This window comes from Sturnira hondurensis, unplaced genomic scaffold (genome assembly GCF_014824575.4).
Source record: "Sturnira hondurensis isolate 20B ecotype Veracruz unplaced genomic scaffold, ASM1482457v3 Scaffold0008640, whole genome shotgun sequence".
Lineage (NCBI taxonomy): Eukaryota > Metazoa > Chordata > Mammalia > Chiroptera > Phyllostomidae > Sturnira > Sturnira hondurensis.
Window position 1 is genome coordinate 20007235 of NW_028081271.1, and position 20816 is coordinate 20028050.

Below are 20816 nucleotides of genomic sequence, written 5' to 3' on the forward strand. Positions count from 1 at the left end.
TAAACAAATCAATAAAAAGCACACAAAGGTGCACTGTTTCGAACCATTGTGTAGGAATAGAAATGACAAGTAAATGAAATGTAAAAGGAAAGAAGTTTTTTTTAAGTGCTTGCATTCCACTCCCTGAGAATACAGATTGAAATTGTGAACTTGGAGCTGTTCCCACAGCAGAAGAACGGGGTCACAGGTCAGAAGCACAAGCTCTCTTCTGGAAACTGCCAACTTATTAGAGTTGACAGTTGCATCACCTTGAAACAGGGAACAAAGACTTTCTTTTTTTGGCAGAATTCAGTTTTGCTGGCACAAAGTGTTAGGGAACAGTCGCTCACAGTGTGGCTGGTAGAATTATAGAGGGATTTCTGAGAATCAGCCTTCAGGTCAAAGGCATTTGGCTAGAAACTTGCACTGAAAACCTGCCTTGTAAGTTAGCATGTGACTTTCACCTGACTTAATTTTCTTCAGCCCCAAGGGTTTCAAGGCCAGAGAAAAGGTTCTCACCCGGGTTGTTGGCGTGTTCACTCTTCAGTGTAAATTGAGGATAAACTCAAAGACAAATCACCAAAGGGAATTTCTCTCTTTGACACCAAGTATAACGGGGATGGTTTTTAAAGTAATGTACTAAAATTTTCTAATCAAAATAGCGTGTATGTAATCTTTGTATCTGGGTTAAGTGTGAATGAAGGAAATAAGGACCGAGGGAAGAACAAAGGACTGGGTAGGAGTGGGGAAATCTGAGCCCTGGCTCCGGCTTTGGTACGGTGTCTGCAACCTTGGGCACGTCTCCAGCATCACGGCCTTGGTTCACTTATATAAATATAAGAAGGTGGAACTAGATGGCCTCTAGGAGCCTTTCCAGCTTTGTTCTAGGAATCAGTCTCTCCGTTGTAATTTTTCTGTGTTAGGCAGTGCCAAAACAATGATGGGAGGCAGAATTAGGGCGTAGATTTGCAAGAGGGTCATCTTGAGGCTGGTAGCAAGCCTCAGGCAGCCCTCATTTCATCCAACATTTTTGCGATGATGAATTCAAATGGACAGTCATACGAGCAGGCATTTATAAATACATCTATTGTGTGAATGAATGAATGAAGCACTCAGGAGAGCGTTAAGGGAGAAAAGAATGAAAGCATTTAGTTGGAGGAAGTTTGTTTGGAATAGGGCATGATTTTGCTTAGCAATGATGGCTGAGGGGAGGTTTTATGGACAGATCTGGCCAGAGCTAAATTTGAGGAAGTACAGACATACCTTGGATATAATGTGGGTTCAATTTCAGACGACCACAATAAAGCAAATATCACAATAAAGCAAGTCACAATCTTTTTGGTTTCCCAGTGCATATAAAAGCTATGCATACACTAAACTACAGTGTATTTTTTAAAAGATTCTATTTATTTTTATAGCAATGGGAAGGGAAGGAGAAGGAGAGAAACATCAATGTGTGGTTGCCTATTGCACGCCCCCTACTGGGGACCTGGTACCTGCAACCTAGGTATGTGCTCTGACTGGGAATCCAACTGGCAACTCCTTGGTTCCCAGGCCGGTACTCAATCCACCCAACCACACCAGCCAGAGCTACACTATAGTCTATTAATTGTGCATTTACATTATCTCTAAAAACCAATGTACATGCCTTGATTTAAAAATACTCGACTGCTAAAAAACACTAACCATAACCAAATGTTTGCTGAGCTTTCAGCAAGTCATAATCATTTTGCTAGTGGGAAGGGTCTTGCCTTGATGTTAGCAGCTGCTGAATGATCAGGGCGGTGGTTGCTGAAGGCTGGGGGGCCTGAGGCAATTCCTTAAAATACGAGAACAATGACGTTTGCGGCATCAAGTGACGCTTCTTTTCATGGCCTGTTTCCCTGAGCATGTAATGCTGCTTGGAAGCATTCTACACACGGTAGAACGTCCTTCAGAACGGGAGTCAGCACTCTCAAAACCTGCTGCTGCTTTACCAGAAGGTTTATATAATATTCTAAATCCTCTGTTGTCATTTCAACAGTCTCCATAGCATCTTTATCAGGAGTAGTTTCCATCTCAAGAATCCATTTTTTAAAACTCATTCATGAGAAGGAATTCCTCATCCATTAACTCATAGGTCCCTAACCTCAAGGCCGGGGACATACAGGTCTGTGGCCTGTTAGTAAGCAGGCCTCACGGCAAGAGGTGAGCATAGGATAAGCCAGCAAAACTTCTCATTACTGCTTGAGCTCATTGTCTCCCACGAAATCGGTCCCTGGTGCCAAAAATGTTGGGGGACTGCTGCATTAAAGTTTTATCACAAGATTGCAGCAACTCATTCACCTCTTCAGGCTCCACTTCTAATTCTAATTCTCTTGCTATTTAAACCACATCTGCAGTTGCTTCCTCCACTGAACCCCTGAAGTCTTGAACCCCTCAGAGTAATCCACGAGGGTTGCAATCAGCTTCTTTCAAACTCGTGCTAATATTGCTATTTTGATCTCCTCCCATGAATCACAAATGTTCTTAATGGCACCTAGAATAGTGAATCCTTTCCTGAAGGATTTACTTTGTCAACATCCATCAAAAGAATTACTATCTGCGGCAGGTATAGCCTTATGAAATGTATTTCTTAAACAATAATACTTGAAAGTCAGAATTACTCCTTGATCTATGGGCTGCAGAATGAATGTAGTGTTAGCAGGCAGGAAAACAACATTAGTCTTGTGCCTCTCTCTCAGAGCTCCTGGGTGACCAAGTATATTGTCAATAAGTAGTAATAATTTTGAAAGGAATCTTTTTTCTGAGTAGTAAATCTCAACAGTGGGCCTAAAAGATTCAGTAAACCATGTTGTAAACAGATGCACTCTCATCCAGGCCTTGTTGTTTCACGTACGGAGCACAGGCGCAGTGGGTTGAGCCTAATTTTTAAGGGCCCTAGCAGTGGCTTCAAGTTGCTAACAAGACAGTCAGCCTGTCCTTTGAAGCTTTGAAGCCAGGCATTGACTTCTCTCTAGCTGTGAAAGTCCTAGAGGGCATCTTCTTCCAACATAGGACAGTTTCGTCTACCTGGAAAATCTGCCGTGTGGTGTAGCCACCTTCATGAATTGCCTTGGCTAGATCTTCTGGGTGGCCCGCTGCCACCTCACTGTCAGCACTCACTGCTTCACCTTGCACGTCTATGTTATGAAAATGGCTTCTTTCCTTAAACCTCACAAAACGGCCTCTGCTAGCTTCATGTTTTTCTTTTGCAGCGTCCTCACCTCTCTCAGCCACCACAGAATTGAAGAGAGTTAGGGCCTTGCTCTGGATTAGGCTCCGGTTTGAGGGAATGTCGTGGTTGGTCGGCCTTCCAACCAGACCGCTCGAACTTCGTTCACATCGGCAGCAATAAGGCCGTTTCCCTTGCTGATCATTCATGCGTTCGCTGGAGAAGCACTTTTAATTTTCTCCAAGAACTTTCCCTTTGCACTCACAGCTTGGCTCAGTGTTTGGTACAAGAGGCCTAGGTGTTGGCCTGTCCCAGCTTTTGACATGTCTTTCTCACTAAATTTAATCCTTCCTACCTTTTGTTTTAAAGTGAGAAACGTGACTCCTCCTTTCACTTGAACACGTAGAGGCCACTGGAGGGTTATTGATTGGCCTGATTTCAATATCATTGCATCTCAGGGAATAGGGAGGCCTGAAGCGAGGGAGAGAGGGGGAGGGACGACCAGCCAGTGGGGCAGTCAGGACACGGACAATATTTGTCGATCGAGTTTGCCATTGCATATGGACATGGTTCCTGGTGCCCTAAAACAACTACAATCAGTGAGATCGCCATAACAGATATAATAATTATGAAAAACTGGACTTCTGCCAAGATGGAGCCATAGGTGGAAACACTGTGCCTCCTCTCACAACCAAGTTTAAAGTCAACAAAGTTTCAGTAACAAAAACACAGCCAAAACACAGAAAATTGAACTATACAGAAGTCCGACAACAATAATCCGTTCACCCAGATCGGTAAGAGGGGCAGAGCCAGCAGCGGAGCGGAGTCAGGCAGGAAAGATCCCCGGACCCAGGCCCGCAGGCAGCCGTGGGCAGATCCCAGGTGTGGGGTAGCAACGGGTGAACCCAGTGAGGGTGCAGGGCGGCAGGCTGACCCCAGTCACACATTGGCGCACAGATAAACCAGCAAAGGAGCAAGCAGTGAGACAGACCGCACAGGCCCCAGCGGAGAGAAGCAGCAGAGGGGACCGCCATTGCCCCTCTTGGACCCTGCCCCCACATACAGCGTCACAACCCAGCAACTGGGTCCCCCCGCCCTGGTGAACACCTAGGGCTCTGCTCCTCATACGTACATAACAGGTGGAAACAGACCAAAACATGGCTCAAGAAGAACTTAAAGCCCCAGAGCCAATAACTCTAAGTGACCAAGAAATAGCCAACCTATCAAATGCACAGTTCAAAATACTGGTGATCAGGATGCTCACAGAATTGGTCGATTTTAGTCACAAATTAGAGGAACAAATGAAGGCTAAACTAATTGAAATGAAGGGAAATGCACAGGAAACCAATAGTGATGGAAAGGAAACTGGGACTCAAATCAAGGGAGTAGACCAGAAAGAAGAAAAAATGACCAGAGAAATATGAAGAAACAAGAATCCAAAAAAATGAGGAGAGGCTTAGGAACCTCCAGGACATCTTTAAACGTTCCAACATCCGAATTATAGGGGTACCAGAAGGGGAAGAGAAAGAGCAAGGGGAAGACATATTTGAACAAATAATAAAGGAGAACGTCCCAAATCTGGCAAAGGAAATAGACTTCCAGGAAGTCCAGGAAGCTTAGAGAGTCCCAAAGAAGTTGGACACAAGAAGGAACACACCAAGGCACATCATAATTACATTAGCCAAGATTAAAGTGAAGGAGAGAATCCTAGAAACAGCAAGAGATAAAGGGACAGTGACCTACAAAGGAGTTCCCATCAGACTGTCAGCGGATTTCTCAAAAGAGACCTTCCAGGCAAGAAGGGGCTGGAAAGAAGTATTCCAAGTCATTACATCCAAGATTGCTCTATCCAGCAAAACTTTCATTTAGAATGGAAGGACAGATAAAGTGCTTCTCAGATAAGATCAAATTCAAGGAGTTCATCATCACCAAGCCCTTATTATATAAAATGTTAAAGGGACTTATCTAAGAAAAAGAAGATAAAAAATCACGTACAGTAAAATGACAGCAAACTCACAATTATTAACAACCACACCTAAAACAAAAACAGAAGCAAACTAAGCAAACAACTAGAAGAGGAACAGAACCACAGAAATGGAGATCACATGAAGGGTTAGCAACAGGGGAGTGGGAGGAGGAGAAGGGGGGAGAAGGTACAGAGGATAAGTAGCATAGACAGTAGACAGAAAATAGACAGGGGGGAGGGCAAGAATAGTAGGGGAAATATAGAATCTAAAGAACTTGAGACACGTGGACATAAACTAAAGAGGGGGAATGGTGGGGGAGGGGGTGTGCAGGGTGGAGGGAAATGAAGGGGGGAATTAGAAGAACTGTAATGGCATAATCAATAAAATATATTTTTAAAAAATAATAATAATTATGAAAAACCTTGAAACACTGTGATAATCGCCAAACTGTGACACAGAGCCATTGAGTGAGAAAACAGTGTTGGGAAAATGGTGACGGTTGGTTGACTTGTGCAACTCGGGGTGGCCACAAGCCTTCAGTGTATAAAAAATGCAACATCTGTGAAGTGCAACAGAACACAGTGCAATGAAATGAGGCACACCTGCATTAGGTTCATAACACTCTTCATCTACAGAGTGAGATGGAGTGACTGCAGGCAGACGTACAGTTCTTCCAGGCACAGGTAATGGGACTCTCTTTCTCCCCGATTTAGTGAGCAGAATATTGATTAGGATTTGCATCGTCTGAGTCTCACAGAAGTCCAAAGTGTTAGTGGCTAACCAATGTGTTATTCACTTTTTTCTCACGTAAACGTAATCTGTGCATAGGCAATCCAGGGCATGCTCAGAGGCTCCTGGGTGTAAAGGACTCAGGCTCTTTCAACCTCAGGATTAAGTGTGGCTGTGTGAATCCAGCTTGGCCCACCAGCATTCCAGCTGGCAGGAAAAACAAAGAGCCCCCAAAGGGCTCACTTCCTGTGTTAGTCCATTTGGGCTTCTATAACAACATACTACAAACCGGGTAGCTTTAAAAAAACACACACAGAAATTTAGCCCTGGCTGGTGCAGCTCAGTTGGTTGGAGCATCATCGTGTACACATCCAAAGCTTGGGGGTTGGATTCCTGATCAGGGCACAGGCCTGGGATGCGGATTCATGACAGTCAGGGAGTGTACAAGAGGCAACTGGTTGAAGTTTCTCTCTCACATTGATGTTTCCCTCTCTCTTCCCCCCTCTCTAAAATCAATAAATATATTTTTAAAAGCCCAGAAATTTGTTTCTCTTGGTTTTAAGGCCTAGAATTCCAACAGCAGCACACTAGCATGGTGGCACTTCGGTGAAGCCGTTTTCCTGGTTCGCACCCAGTGTCTTCTGTGTCCTCACATGGGAGAAGGGAAGGGATCTCATCTCCCTGGAGCATCTTTATAAAGACACTCATCCCATTGCTGAGTGCTCCACACTCATGAATTAGCCATCTACCAAAGGCCCCGTTATCTAATAGCATCACCTGTGCAGGTAAAAACACAAAATCTGGAGGGACACCTACATTCAGACTGTGGTACCTCCTCACTCTCCATTAATGATACTTCCTGGGAGTTGAACTTGATACATCTGTTTTTATCCCACTGACCAAAACTTTAAAAAAATCCCCATGGACCTCTCCTCTAAAGGAAATTAACAAGTTTGTTTTAAATGTTATAGGGAAAAATGAAGTTTGTCTATTTTATCTATAGACAGCTGTCCCATTAGAATAGCCAAAAGGATCTTGAAGAAGGAGAACAACGTTGAGCACTTATATCACCTGATTTCAAGAACAGTATGTGGCTCTTCAGTAGTAAATCCAATTGTATCATAAATTTGGCATTTAAACAATTTCCAAAATGGGCAAGAAGGGGCAGCTCTGAGATAAGTATGTAGCTTCCCAAGGCAGCTGCTTTGAAGGGTAACACTCATTTGCCATGATTGCTGAGGGGAAAACAATCCATGCTGAGCGTCAAGTTTGTGATCCAGACTGAACCGGTTTGAAACACTGCAGACACCACTTACCGCAGTGTAAAAATGAAAGAGGTGCAGCCTGGAGGCTGAGCTCCGTGTGAGAGCTCTGCGGCTACCCTGCCCGACTCCGAGTCCTGGCCCTGCGGTTTCCTAGCTGTGTGGCCGTGGGCATGTTTAACCTTCCCATGCCTCACTTTGCTCATTTGTAAATTAAGGACACTAAACATGCCTACCCAAAGCATTCTCATGAACATTGAATGAGTTAGTAAATCAAAAGCACTTAGAACAGGGGCTGGTGCATAGAAAGTGCTCAGCAACTCCTAACTACTCTTATCGTCATTGCCCACTGAACCTGGTATCTCATACCTGTTGGCTGCCGTCCTTCGACAAAGCGTTTTGTGGAAGGGGGAGATTCTGCAACTCAGATGGGCAATCCTGAATTTCAGTTTCTTAAATTTTCTTTCTTTACTATTTTTTCAACATTTAAAAATGACTTACTGGCAGAATTATAATGTCCAAATGAAAACCTTAATACTAGATATCACGTAGTACCTCTCCTAGACTCCATCACTGGCCATATGTCTCCTCCCACCCTGACTGGCTATCGTGTTGCAGTAGCCCACCGACCAGACACTGAGAAAGGTGGGCTGCCTCCCTCCTCTCTCCTTCTCTTTCTTCTTTTTGGTCACATTAGACAGAAACTACAGCACAGCATATAATAGCCAGGTTTTCTTTTCCCTTTACTCCTTATTGAAGGCAACACCGAGTGGTCTAGCTATTATCCTCTGCTTAAAAGAGAACTCTTCACCTGCGTGATTGGGTCTGACCCCTGGAACTGGCATTCTGTGCTCAGTCAGCAGGTCAGGTGACAGCAGGGTCCCCGCACTTTCACCTGGCCTCTGACTGCACCACCACAGAACCACAGGTGGCGGGGAGGAGACGCTCCCATAGGTTCAGTAGGTTTCCTCAGACAGCTTGTGATCGCATGGTAACAAGTCTGTATCTTCATTAGGAATGCGAAGGCTTTGACTTTGTTTTGTAATTGAAACATAAAAAGCAAGAAGAATTTAAAACCAAGGGATGTTAAGCAGAGGATTAGCAGATATCGTGTAGTCTGTTCCCTCATTGGCGATCTGTGAGCCACCTCTGGGATGGAAAAACAGAACTCAGCTCTGCCTCCGTGAAAGGGACAAACGTCACGTATGTGGGGCTCTCGGGTCTATCCTGGGCATTTTCTCTGGAAAGCTCTCTTAAGTTTACTTCCCAAAGACAAGCTGTCTCCTTCAGTGTCTTCACATCCCTGGGTCTGAAGCCCCAGCTGCTCCTGTCTGGACCAGGTAGGACAGCCGATCAGTGCACACAAGCGTCTCTGCAGAGACACATTTGTGTCCCCTACAGGCAACCTTTCACATTGTTCTAGAGACTCTTTCTCCCCCCTTCATCTCAGTTTCTCTGCCCTGCAGCAGGGCATGGGCTTCACGTTTCCCTTTTCCTTTAAACCACTTGAGTGGCATAGTCTGGGCCTCTCTGAACTTACGGTAATAAAACCCTTCCCGACTGACTGTCTTGTCCACGGAGTGGGAAGACAATGTTTTCTTCCTTACCCTCCTCTCCTGTCTCCCCTCCCATTTTTCCTTGGGAGGACCCACGGGAATGCAGACCTTTCTCACTGGGAGGGGCTGTGTGTTCCTCCGGAGGGGACTGTGGCTTTGACAGGGTTGTGTTTGTGGTATCGTTGGCTCTTCAATCACACTGCTGAAGTATTCCCGATAGAATGTGTGAAGCACTTGAACTTAAAAAAGTTATCTGCCAAGAGTCAGCTTTTCCTTAGCTATTTGAAATGCTTCCCATAAGACCTCAATTTGGTCTCACTACATTTTTACAGATTAATGTTTCTTTTCCCACCCCCAAATACTTGGATGTACATGTCAACAATGTGGCCGCATCCCAAACTCTAGGAACCTTCTGGCCATAACAGAGTGAAGATAATGTATAACATATAAACAAGAAGTCAAAAATTGACATTAAAAAAGAGAGATCAGCTGTAAGTCTCTATTTGTATATATTTATAAATATATATTCATACATGTCTTTATTATGAGTTTTCTGGAAACATTAAAGTGTAGCCACAGGCCTCTTTATTTTCCTAGACCTTCCCACCCAGAATGACAGCTAATGCTGAATGAACACCATTCCCCGTGCCGCGTACCCACAGGGTGCACGCATTCAGCACACACCGCAGGCCGGGGTACAGGCACTGTGCCAGGCACTGAGTTTTGGTGCAGAGATAAGACAGCGTTCTTTGCCATTGAAGAACTCAGGTTCTACTGGAAAGATGAACCAGTGAAGAGACAACGACAAAATAGGATTGGTCAATGCTATGTTATCGAAACTAACGAGTGCTGCGGGAACCCCGGGAAGAAAGGTTGATCTCCTGCGTGTAGGACAAACGCATTTATCAACGGTTGAGCGCCAAGCAGGAACAGGCAACAAAATTTAATTTTCTGTCTTCATGGAGTTTCTATTCCAGTGCAGGAGACAGACAATAACAAAAAAGGACGTGACGTCAGGATTCAGGATAATGCTATAGACGAGAGCTTTGTGTTGGGTTTGGAACGGTAAATAGGTGTTAGTTTGTTTTCTTTCTTTCTTTTTTTTAAGGCACACCAATCTAGGTACCCCTCCTACACAAAAAAGCAAAAACGCTGGGGGTGGAGGAGAGATGGCTGGAGAGAAGTGGAGGCAGGAATGGGCGAGAAAGCATGAAATAGTCCAAAAAGGGAGTTATTCGGCGCAATGGGAGGGACAGGGTGCATTTTTCCTCTGGGTGTGGAAGAACATTCAATTCATTCGTTGTCGAAATCGGAAAGGATGCTGGGGGGCAAAAATAAATATACTCCGTTATTTGATTAATCGAGAAATGATTCGGAGAGGGTGAAGTGGCTTGTTCCAAATCACCCAGCTAGTCAAGGGCAGAACCAGGATTAACTCAGTTTTCTGTAGAACTCAGCCCAGGCCTTCCTCCAAGGCCAGGCTTGGAAGCATAGCCTGAGTCTGCGGTTCGGTTCGGGCGCACACCGCTGGCTACCGGTGCCTCTCCGCAGAGCTGCCTCTTCCCCGCGACTCCACTTTCAGGCTCCTGCCCACTGCCCCAGGGTCGCCCGACCTCCCGGGCTGGCAGGGGCAGAGAGAGCGACGTTTCCGTGGTCCGGGGGCTCGAGGGTCGCGCCCGGGCCGCCAATCCTCTCCACCAGTGGCCCTCCGCCGCCGTGGGGCGCCCTGGCTGGGATATGTGGCGCCCGCTGCCCGGGTGCGGGTGTGACCTGGGCATCAGCGCTGCTCTGTGGTGCCCCTCGCGGGTGACCTGGGCGGCAGCGCAGACTGAACCCTGCAATTGGCTGAGAACGGCCGCGTCTCCAGCACGGTCCTCTGGGCGGCTCTCCACGCCCGGGACCCCGAAGGAGGGCTCCCCGCCCACCCCTCGGCCCCACCCACCCTCCCGCCCTGGCGCCTCCTCCCCGCCTAGGGTCCGGGTCCCGCCAACGCACCACGGAGCACAGGCGGGCGTAAGCCTGGGCACGAGCTCCAAGCCATGGGAGGTTCCCATTCTCAGACCCCGAGGGGCCGGGAGCCGGCCGGGGAGAGGCCCCCGAGACCCAGAGAAACCGCGTGAGTCCCAGAGGCCTCCCCGAGGCCGCCGTTTGGGGGTTTGCGTGCTAGCCGGGAGTGAAACGCCCGGCCCCTGTCCCTCAAGGTCTGGGAAGTTGGGGTTCCCGCTCGCTCCCGCGGGGGCACAGGGACTCCGGGTCAGCTTGGTGGGACATGCAGCCCGGAGCCTCGCCCTGTGGGGCCCTGAGGGCTCCCGCCCGGCCACAACCCCACCATGACATAATCGCACCCAAGCAGGGCTGCTGCCGTCCTGTTCTTGCTGCGTGGGTGGGAGAAGGGGACCTCGAGTTTTCCAGACTCGTTCAAGAAGCAAAACGCATGTGCGGAGATAGAGCTACTCGAAGAGAGGGGAGACAGTGGCATGGGACTCGAGTCTCAAAGATAACTCAGCTCGTGTTGGCCTGCAGCGTCCCGGGATTTTGAAGCAATGCTTGCTGCTCCCGAGAACTCCCTCTCCTGTTTGTTCCGAGGTCTTCATGGTGATCTCAGAGAAAGGGCTGTATTGTACTAGTAGCAATTAGGCTTTTGTTCGGGGACAGCAACAATTGGGGACGCCAAGTACTGAAATGCAAGCATTTTTTAGAGAAAGTGATTAGAGCAAGTTGCACGATTTAAAAGATGGCCATACTTCTTGCCAGAGAGGACGCGTTGACACCTATTTATTTGAGCACCCAAACAAACTTTTAAGTGTTTAATTTCAAAAACTTTTAGACTGTATGAGCCTTGGAGATGAGGTAATGTCAAGGATTCCACAGTCTATTTTAAATCAGCCAATGCCAACGCTATTTAATTTGAGAGAGACAGTTAGCCACCACATATAGGCAGCCCGGGCCATGGAAGGAATTTTTGGTCATCTTTTCAAGGCGAAGTAGCTTCCCAAGTAACTAGATGATAGATGTTTTAGTTGTGCCTTCTGTTCTTTATATATGATCATTAATCTAAACTTAATTCAGGTAGCTCATTAATCATAAGATTAGCTGAGAACGACTGAACACATAAAATGTGAGAAACCTTGTTCTAAATATCATATTGTTTAATCTGCAGGAACACTGAGTTTCTATTATTGCCTCATTTTACTGGCGAGGAAACGGAAGTTCAGAGAAATCAAGTGACCTGTCCAAGGTCACACAGCTAGATATGGTGAAACCAGGTCTAACTCCAGAGCTTGTGCTGCTGCTGCCTCCTATAGGAGAGTTGGGACTATCCTAGGAAACAAACAAAAATTATTGATTGATTTGAAAAAGAGTGAGGGAGGGGGAGAGAGGAGTAGGGGGAGTGAGGGGTGGACAGAGAGGTGAGAGAGACACACATTGATTTAATGTTCCATCCGTTTATGTATTTGCTGGTTGCTTCTTGTATGTGCCCTGACCGGGGATCAAACCCACGACCTTGGTATAGGAGGAGGATGCTCTAACCAACCAAGCTACCTGGCCAGGGCAGAAACAAATGTTTATCTCTGCTGGCAGAACACACCCCATTTATTTCTCCCCGAATAAGGGAGAAATCTGAATTAGCAGCGCTTCAGACCAAATAGGAAAGTGCCAAAGTTGACTTAACTTTTTAAGAAACAAACATAAGAGGCAGTAGAACACCGAGATGAAGTAAAATGTTTTGGGGGCAGATGGCAGTGAGTGTAATTCTAGCCTCCACTCCTTAACAGCTGGAGAGCTTTCATCTGTTCCTTAACCTCCCAGTGTCTGTTTCCTTGTTGGTGAAAGGGGAGTGCATACAATGTCTGCTTCATGGGCTGTTCTGAGGATGACATAAGATCATGTGTATATGCATAACAAGTTATAGTTTTATCTCTGAGCAATATATTGCTTTAGCCCAGGATAAAAATTAACTATTTAATCTTTGTGAACATGTGGCCATTTTTGTGTATATATGTGTATCTTGAAAATAAATATTGGAACCATTCACTGGTAGCTGAATAGGTGAACTCAGTGCCTTCTCCGCAGGACTCTGTCATTAGGGTGAGGAATTTGGATTCTGAGTTGCTAAATTACCCAGTGGTTTGGCAATAGATAGAGGATCTCTCTCACCAGTGAGGTTCTGCATGTGCCTCATGTGTTTAGCAAATCTTACCTAACAAAGATCAACACAAAAGCTCATCCTTGGTCTTCACCTGGGAACACAGCCCGGGATCCCTACCCTCCTCAAGCGAATACATTAAGAAGCACATAAACCCACGCAGGCAGTGTTGGGATTATTAATTAGCCTCATCAGGGCATGTGAGCGATGCTTGATGATGCAAGCCTACAAAGCAGTTGGCACGTAGCTGGTGAAAGTCTCTTCAGAAATATGATTCCATGCTGGTAATATACATGAGAAGCAAAATGTATGCTGTTATCCAAGTCCTGCCTTGTTCAGACGTGTGAGCCACGTCTCTCCAGGGTCCAAGAAAGTGGAGGATTCATTGTTAATGTCACCCAGCTGCAGATTTCCTGCCGGACATGTGGCCATCGGGGATAACACTGACCTCAAGGAAGTTCTCCTACTCCGGCTGTTGCATTTTAAAACCTATTGTTCCTTTTTATAAATAAATATGTGAAACTCTCACAAGTAGAGCATTACTGCGGGCATTTGTCTTTTGAGGGAGAAATGATGTTTCAGAGTGTTCCCAATGTACTTTTCAGAGTAATTTAATCAAGTACTAAATGTAACCAGATAAACCTCCAAGCAGAGCTCTATTGTGAGATACAAACAAGTATGGAGGTTCATGAAAATCAAGTCTGACTTTAAGATAAAACTCATTATTGTTTAAATAATATTTTGTAATTTTTTAAAAGATTTTATTTATTTATCTTTAGAGAGGAAGGGAAGGAGAGAGGGGGAGAAATATCAATGTATGGTTGCCTCTTGTGAGTCCCCTGCTGGGAACTGGCCTGCAACCCAGGCATGTGCCCTGACTGGGAATCGAACCGCGATCGTGTGGATTGCAGGCTTGCAGGCTTGCGCTCAATCCACTGAGCTACACCAGCCAGGGCAAAACTCATTATTTTTTAATATCGTAGTTGTCTTCCTTCCCCAAACCCAAGGAAACGAACAAGCTGGCTTTGGTAAAAGCCAGGAGAAGTCTCACTTCATTTATTCAGGGGGGCCGTCCAACACAGTGGTCAAATGCAGAAGCTGGAGAATGGAATTTCAACCTGGGGTGAACTTCCAGCTAGACTGCATGCCAACTTAGTTCAGGAAGCTTTGGGAAATAGTTTAACTCTTCAGCTGGGCAGATTTCCGCATCTTTAAAGTGTCAGTAGTAGTGATACCTACTTTTTGAGGTGGTGTGTGCTGTTCGTGCAGGGCCTGGTACTGAATGAGTGATCAGCACCTGAATCATTTCTAATGCATTTTCATGGACATGTGCCTAGGAAGTGCACGCTGTGCTGGGTTCTTTGGGATATGGTTCTTTGGGATACTGGCCTTTTAATTGTTTTTATTACTCAGAAAATCTTTGTGTTTTTTGTTGTTGTTGTTTAGCTTTCTGATTTGTGCCAGTGTTTGTGACGCCTTCACTGAGGTTTTTTCGCCCCTCAGTAAGGAGAGCACACTCACCTGACCCTGTCACGGTGGCGCATTTGGCATGCGTGGGCCCACCACAGGCCCTGCTGTCAGGTTTTTTGTTTCAGACGATCTCATCCAAACTCTGGGTCTCACCGCACATGCTCCTCATAGTTGACCTGGGCACACGTAGATTTTGGTGCTTTCCCCACCTTCTTGGTGTGAAGGTAAACAACCCTGTTACCAGGGGTTCAGGACAGTCTGGTTGTAGAGAGGCTGTATTACAGGGCAGCCTCTAGCCACAAGTCAGATACTGGACTATTCTGAATGCCTGGAGAAACTGTCCCCAGGGAATGTACACACACTTTTGAGTAAGGCAGGGTCCCTTCTGAAGAGGTGAACCTGTGTCCTAACTCACCATCTTTTAAAAAAAGATTTTATATATTTTTTTAGAGAGAGAGGAAGGGGAGAAGAAAGAGAAGGAGAGAAACATCAATGTGTGGTTGCCTCTCACACACCTCCTACTGGGACCTGGCACTCAACCTAGGCATGTGCCCTCACTGGGAATTGAACCTGCAACCCTTTGGCTTGCAGGTGGGCACTGGCCCTGGCTCAATCCACTGAGCCACAGCAACCAGGGTTCAGCAAAGCATCTTTTTTTTAATAAAGATTTTATTTATTTATTTATTTACCTTTAGAGGGAGAGAAACATCAATATATGGTTGCCTTTTGTGCATCCCCTGCTGGGAGTTGGCCTTCAGGGAACCGGCCTGCAACCCAGGCATGTGCCCTGACTGGGAATCGAACCGCAATCCTCTGGTTCTCAGGCCTGTGCTCAATCCACTGAGCTACACCAGCCAGGGCCTCAGCAAGGCATCTTAAAGAAGCAAGGCAATAACTTTTTCAAGTCAATTTTCTCCTCAGTTAATTTCCATTTTCTAGAAAGATCAAGAGGCTGGACATGTGTTTGGGGAGATGGTAGTTTGGTGAAACATTTGAAATCACTGATTCCTTAGTTGATTATTTTCAACAATGAGTCCAGGTGGACTTCTAAGAGCAGTAAATAATCTGTGGAGAGAATTGGAGAATGACGTAAAGCAGAAACCATATTCATTAAGGAATACGGTGTATAACGAATTCATCTAGTACTTCTTGAGCTTGTGTGCCTGGAATGTAAAATGTGCACCTGCTGTCAATTCTTATTGTATTTCTGGTCCAGTCTCTGTTTGCTTTTGGAATATAGAGTAATGGAATAGGTCAGTGGCAAAGTCAGGAAGAGTTTCTGAGGTCTGGAGTGTTTTTGCTGTGAAACTTCCAATCATGTGAATTAAATGCAGGTTCTACAATGTTCTGGTGAACTTCAAAGTCAGCAGCAACTAAGCTGAAATGCCTCTTCACAGGCAAGTCACTGTGGGACAGATGTCTCTGACATGAAGAGGACGGTGCTGGCTTTGAAGTTTCAAGTACAGGAAAACATGACTCAAAAGAAGTAAACTTAGGGAACAATATTTCTGACAACCGTTGCTTTCAAGTTCATGGTACTGTTCACCACCTTCTTGCCACACAGTTTCGGTTGTCACTAAAAATGCTTAAGTTCCCAATTGCTGTAGGAAATTTTAACTGTCCATGTAAGATGTTTTAGTGTACAATTAAGAGAGACTTAAAGAAAGTTGGTGGAAAAGACCCAGGAAAACCAGCTATATGAAGAAAAGTACAAAGAATTATAATGTTTAACTTGAAGGAGGGGCTTGAGAGATGTGGAATATATATATATATATATATATATATATATATATATATATATATATATATATATTTTAGGGGATGTTGGCTAGCTCCACCTCCAGTGAAGCCAATCTGAAAGGAAGTGGTTGGAATGACATGACAAGGGAATTACTAGTGTGTGTGTGTGTGTGTGTGTTGAGTTTAGATATCATAACCTCTAGACTGTGAGGGTACTTAAAACAGCAAAGAGAGTTGATAAGAGAAAAAGAGTCCCTCTGAAAATCATTACAAGGTTAAGATAGATACTCTCTCGAGGATTGAAACTCTAAGGGGTTCAAGTATAGTTTTGCTCCACAGTTTCTCCCCTGTTTTTAGCTTCAGTGGTCAATTGTGTCCCACCCCCACCCCCACCCCACAGCTTCCACCAGCTGGTACCTGTTTCAGGGTTAAAATTCAAGAAGACAAAAGGGGGGAAATGGGGGCACAGCTGCTGGTGTACCGAGCTGGCAAAGTAGAATATCTAATGTCTGAGTTGGTTAGTAGCTGGAGCGGGCTGCAGGGTCTGTGAATTTGTTAACCCAAGGTCAGGAAATGAACTTGTAGTGTCTTGAATGGTCATGGAACTCGGAGGTTCATCTTCTGAGGCAGCTCATTGTAGCTATTATGGGGTGCTATTTTTCTGCATTTTTTACTGTGGTAAAATATATATAACATAAAATTCACCCTTTTAATTATTTTTAAGTGTTACAATTTGGTGGCATTAAGTATACTCTCAGTATAGTGAAACCATGACGACTATCGATTTCTGGAACTTTTGCATCACATCAGCCAGAAACTTGGCACCCATTAAACATCAGCTCTGCCTTCTCACCTCCACCGGCCCCTGGCCACCCTTTATTCCACTTTCTGTCTCTATCTGCCTATAGGCCTCTCCTATAAGTGGCATCATAGAATATTTGCCCTTCTGTGTTGGCTTACTTAGCATAATGCCCTCAATGATTCACCCACATTGTAGCATGTATCAGAATGTCCTTCCTTTTTAGGGTTGAATAATATGGGGGTGTGTGTGTGTGTATACGACACACACATATCATAGTTTGTGTATCCACTCACCTGTGGATGGGCACTTGGGTTGCTCCACCTTTTGGCTCCTGTGGGTAATTCTGCTGTGAACATGGGCACACAAGTAGTGAACCTCTGCCTCCCACTTTGTTGGTGTGTGGGCCCAGGAATGAGGATCACAGGGTGACCCCACGTCTGACTTACCGAGGCCCTGCCAAACGGTTTCCCACAGGACTTCGCCATTTGACATTCTCACCAGCAATGTATGATGGTTCCAGTTTATCCCCATTCTTTCCAACACTTGCTATTTTCTGAGACATTTTTTTCTTTTTAAAAACATTAATAGCTATCTCCAAGGGTGGGAAGCGGAATCTCATTTTGCTTTGATTACATTTCACTAATAGTTAGTGATGTCAATCATCTTTTTGTGTGTGTTTTGGCCATTTCTGTATCTTCTTTGGAGAACTGTTCATTCTCTGAATGTCTCAAACTTTGCCCAGTTTTCAAATAGGTTGTTTGTCTTGCTGTTGAGTCATACGAGTTTTTTATATGTTCTGGGTATTCACTCCCATCAGATACATGACTTGCAAATATTTTCTCCCATTCTGTGGGTTTCCTTCTCACTGCACTGACAATGTTCTTTGATGCAGACGCGTTTTTAATTTTGATGAAGTCAATTTATGTATTTTTCCTTTCATTGCTTTCTGCTTTTATTTTTTATTTTTTTAAATATAGTTTATTGATTATACCATTACAGTTGTTCTATTCCCCCCCTTCATTCCCCTCCACCCGCACACTCCCTCCCCCACCCTTCTCCCCTCTTAGTTTATAACCACGTGTCTCAACTTCTTTAGATTCTATATTTCCCCCACTATTCTCACCCTCCCCCTATCTATTTTCTACCTACCATCTATGCTATTTTCTGTGCCTTCTCCCCCCTTCTCCTCCTCCCACTCCCCTGTTTCTAACCCTCCATGTGATCTCCATTTCTATGGTTCCACTCCTGATCTAGCTGTCCTCTTGGTTTGCTTTTGTTTTAGGTTTGGTTGTTAATAACTGTGTGTTTGCTGTCCTTTCACTGTTCATATTTTTCATCATCTCTTTCTTATATAAGTCCCTTTAGCACTTCATATAATAAGGGCTTGCTGATGATGAACTCCTTGAACTTGACCTTATCTGAGAAGCACTTTATCTGTCCTTCCATTCTAAATGAAAGTTTTGCTGGATAAAGCAATCTTGGCTGTAGGTCTTTGGATTTCATGACTTGGAATACTTCTTTCCAGCCCCTTCTTGCCTGTGAGGTCTCTTTTGAGAAATCCGCTGACAGTCTGATGGCTACTCCTTTGTAGGTGACTGTCCCCTTATCCCTTGCTGCTTCTAGGATTCTCTCCTTCATTTTAGTCTTGGCTAATGTAATTATGATGTGCCTTGGTGTGTTCCTTCTTGGGTCCAACTTCTTTGGCACTCTCTGAGCTTCCTGGATTTCCTGGAAGTCTATTTCCTTTGCCAGACTGGGGAAGTTCTCCTTTATTATTTGTTCAAATACATTTTCCACTCGTGGCTGTTTCTTTCCCCCTTCTGGTACCCCTATAATCCGGATGTTGGAACGTTTAAAGATGTCCTGGAGGTTCCTAAGCCTCTCCTCATTTTTTTGAATTCTTGTTTCTTTACTATTTTCTGGTTGGATGTTTCGTTCTTCCTTCTGGTCCACTCCCTTGATTTGAGTCCCATTTTCCTTTCCATCGCTATTGGTTTCCTGGACATCTCCCTTCATTTCAATTAGTTTAGCCTTCATATGTTCCTCTAATTTGTGACTAAGTTCCTCTAATTTGTGACTGTACTCTACCAATTCTGTGAGCATCCTGATAAGTAGTGTTTTAAATTGGGCTTCTGAGAGGCTGGCAATCTGTTGGTCGCTTAGAGTTATTGGCTCTGGGACTTTGAGTTCTTGCACCATCTTTTGGGCTGTTTGTGCCTGTTAAGTAGCAGGAACGGAGCCCTAGGTTTTCACCAGAGCAGGGCAACTGAGTCGCTGGGTTGTGACGTTGTATGTGGGGGCGGGGTCAAAGAGGGACAATGGCTTCCCTCCGGTGCCCGCCTCCGCGACCCCCACCAGCACCGCAGCCACCACCGTCACCAGGGCCACGCGCCCCGCTCCACTGCACTCGAGTGTGCCACCGCCGTCAGCCCTCCACCACTGGGTTCGCCCCCTGGGGCCTGCGTGGTCCGTCTCACTGCGCGCGAATGTGCGACCTTGGTCAGTCTGCCCCGCACCCCCACTAGGTCCGGGCTGCCTGCGCTCCTAGGTCTGTCCTTCCTGACCCTGCTCTGCTGCTGGCTCTGCCTCTCTTACCGTCCCCGTTGAACGGTTCGTAGCTGTCGGACTTCCGTATAATTCGGTTTTCTGGTCTCTGGGTGTGTCTTAGTTCTCCAAAACTTTTGTTGTATCCAAACTTGGTTGTGGGAGAAGGCACAGTGTTTCCACCTATGCCTCCATCTTGGCGGAAGTCCCCGCTTTCTGCTTTTAGTGTTAATACCAGCAAATCATTGCCACTCCTGGTCAGGTGGCTCGGTTGGTTGGAGCATCCTTCTATACACGAAGGGGGTGCGGGTTCAATCCCAGGTACGGGGCACATACCTAGGTTGTAGGTTCGATAGTAGGTCAGGGTTTGGATGGGTGGTGGCCAACTGATGTTTCTCTCTCACATCTATGTCTCTCTTGCTCGCTCTCTCTGCCCCCTAACCCCCTGTTCTCTCTAAGACAGTGAATATGTCCTCAGGTGAGGATTTAAAAAAATGAAAACAAAAACATTGCCAACCCTGGATAGGTAGCTCTGTTGGTTAAAGCATCGCTCTGATATGCCAGGTTGTGGTTTCAATCCCTGGTCAGGGGACATACAAGAAGCAACCGATTGCCCTGGCCAGCATGGCTTAGCTAGTAGGAGCGTCTACCCATATACCGGAGGTTGTGGGTTTGACTCCCAGTCAGGGCACATGCCCGGTTTGCAAGGTCGGTCCCCAATAGGGTTGCTGTGTGAGAGGCCACTGGTCCATGTTTCTCTCTAAATTCTTTCTAACATTCTTTCTAAAATTAATAAGCATGTACTCAAGTGAGGATTTTTTAAAAAGCAACCAATGAATGCATAAATAAGTGAAACAACAAATTGATGTTCTCTCACTCCTTTCATTTCTTTCTCTCTCAAATCAATTTAAAAAATATATTAGCCCTGGCTGGTGTGGATCAGCGGATTGAGTGCTGGCCTGTAAACTGAAAGGTTACTGGTTCAGTTCCCAGTTTGGGCACACGCCTGGGTTGCCGGCCAGGTCCCTAGTAGGGGGCGTGTGAGAGGGAGCCAAAATCAATGTATCTCCCACACGTGGATGTTTCTCTCCCTCTCTTTCTCCCTCCTTTCCTCTCTCTCTAAAAATAAATAAATAAACTTGTTAAACAATATTAAAAAAAAGAAATCATTGCCAGGCCCAATGTCATGGAGTTTTTCCATTATGTCTTATCCTGAGAGCTTTATCATTTTAGACTTTTTATTCCTTGGTAGTTATGTTTGCAGATGGTGTATGGTAAGGGCCTCTTTGTTCTTCTGCATGTGGACCCAGGGTTCCCAGAACCATTCATTGAATAGATTATTCTTTCCCCATTGAATGGTTTTGCCACCCTTGTGGAAAACCAATGGACCATATATGTGAGGGTGTGTTTGTGGGTTTTCAGTTCTA

General features: G+C 45.4%; 1 protein-coding gene across 8 annotated transcripts in view; it reads left to right on the top strand.

The window, feature by feature from the left end:
* TACC1 (transforming acidic coiled-coil containing protein 1) overlaps positions 1 to 20816 on the top strand; it is a 102111-nt gene that overhangs the window by 11487 nt on the left and 69808 nt on the right. Inside the window, exon 1 of one of the 8 annotated variants that reach the window (XM_037055412.1) lies at positions 10647 to 10802. The exons of 5 other annotated variants lie outside the window; for them this stretch is intronic. In XM_037055412.1, coding sequence (XP_036911307.1) covers positions 10726 to 10802 — 77 coding nt within the window. In that variant the 5' untranslated portion in view covers positions 10647 to 10725. Of the gene's footprint in view, positions 1 to 10646; positions 10803 to 20816 lie in introns of those variants that run through there. 2 more of the 8 variants (XM_037055413.1, XM_037055416.1) reach the window with 2 other exon arrangements.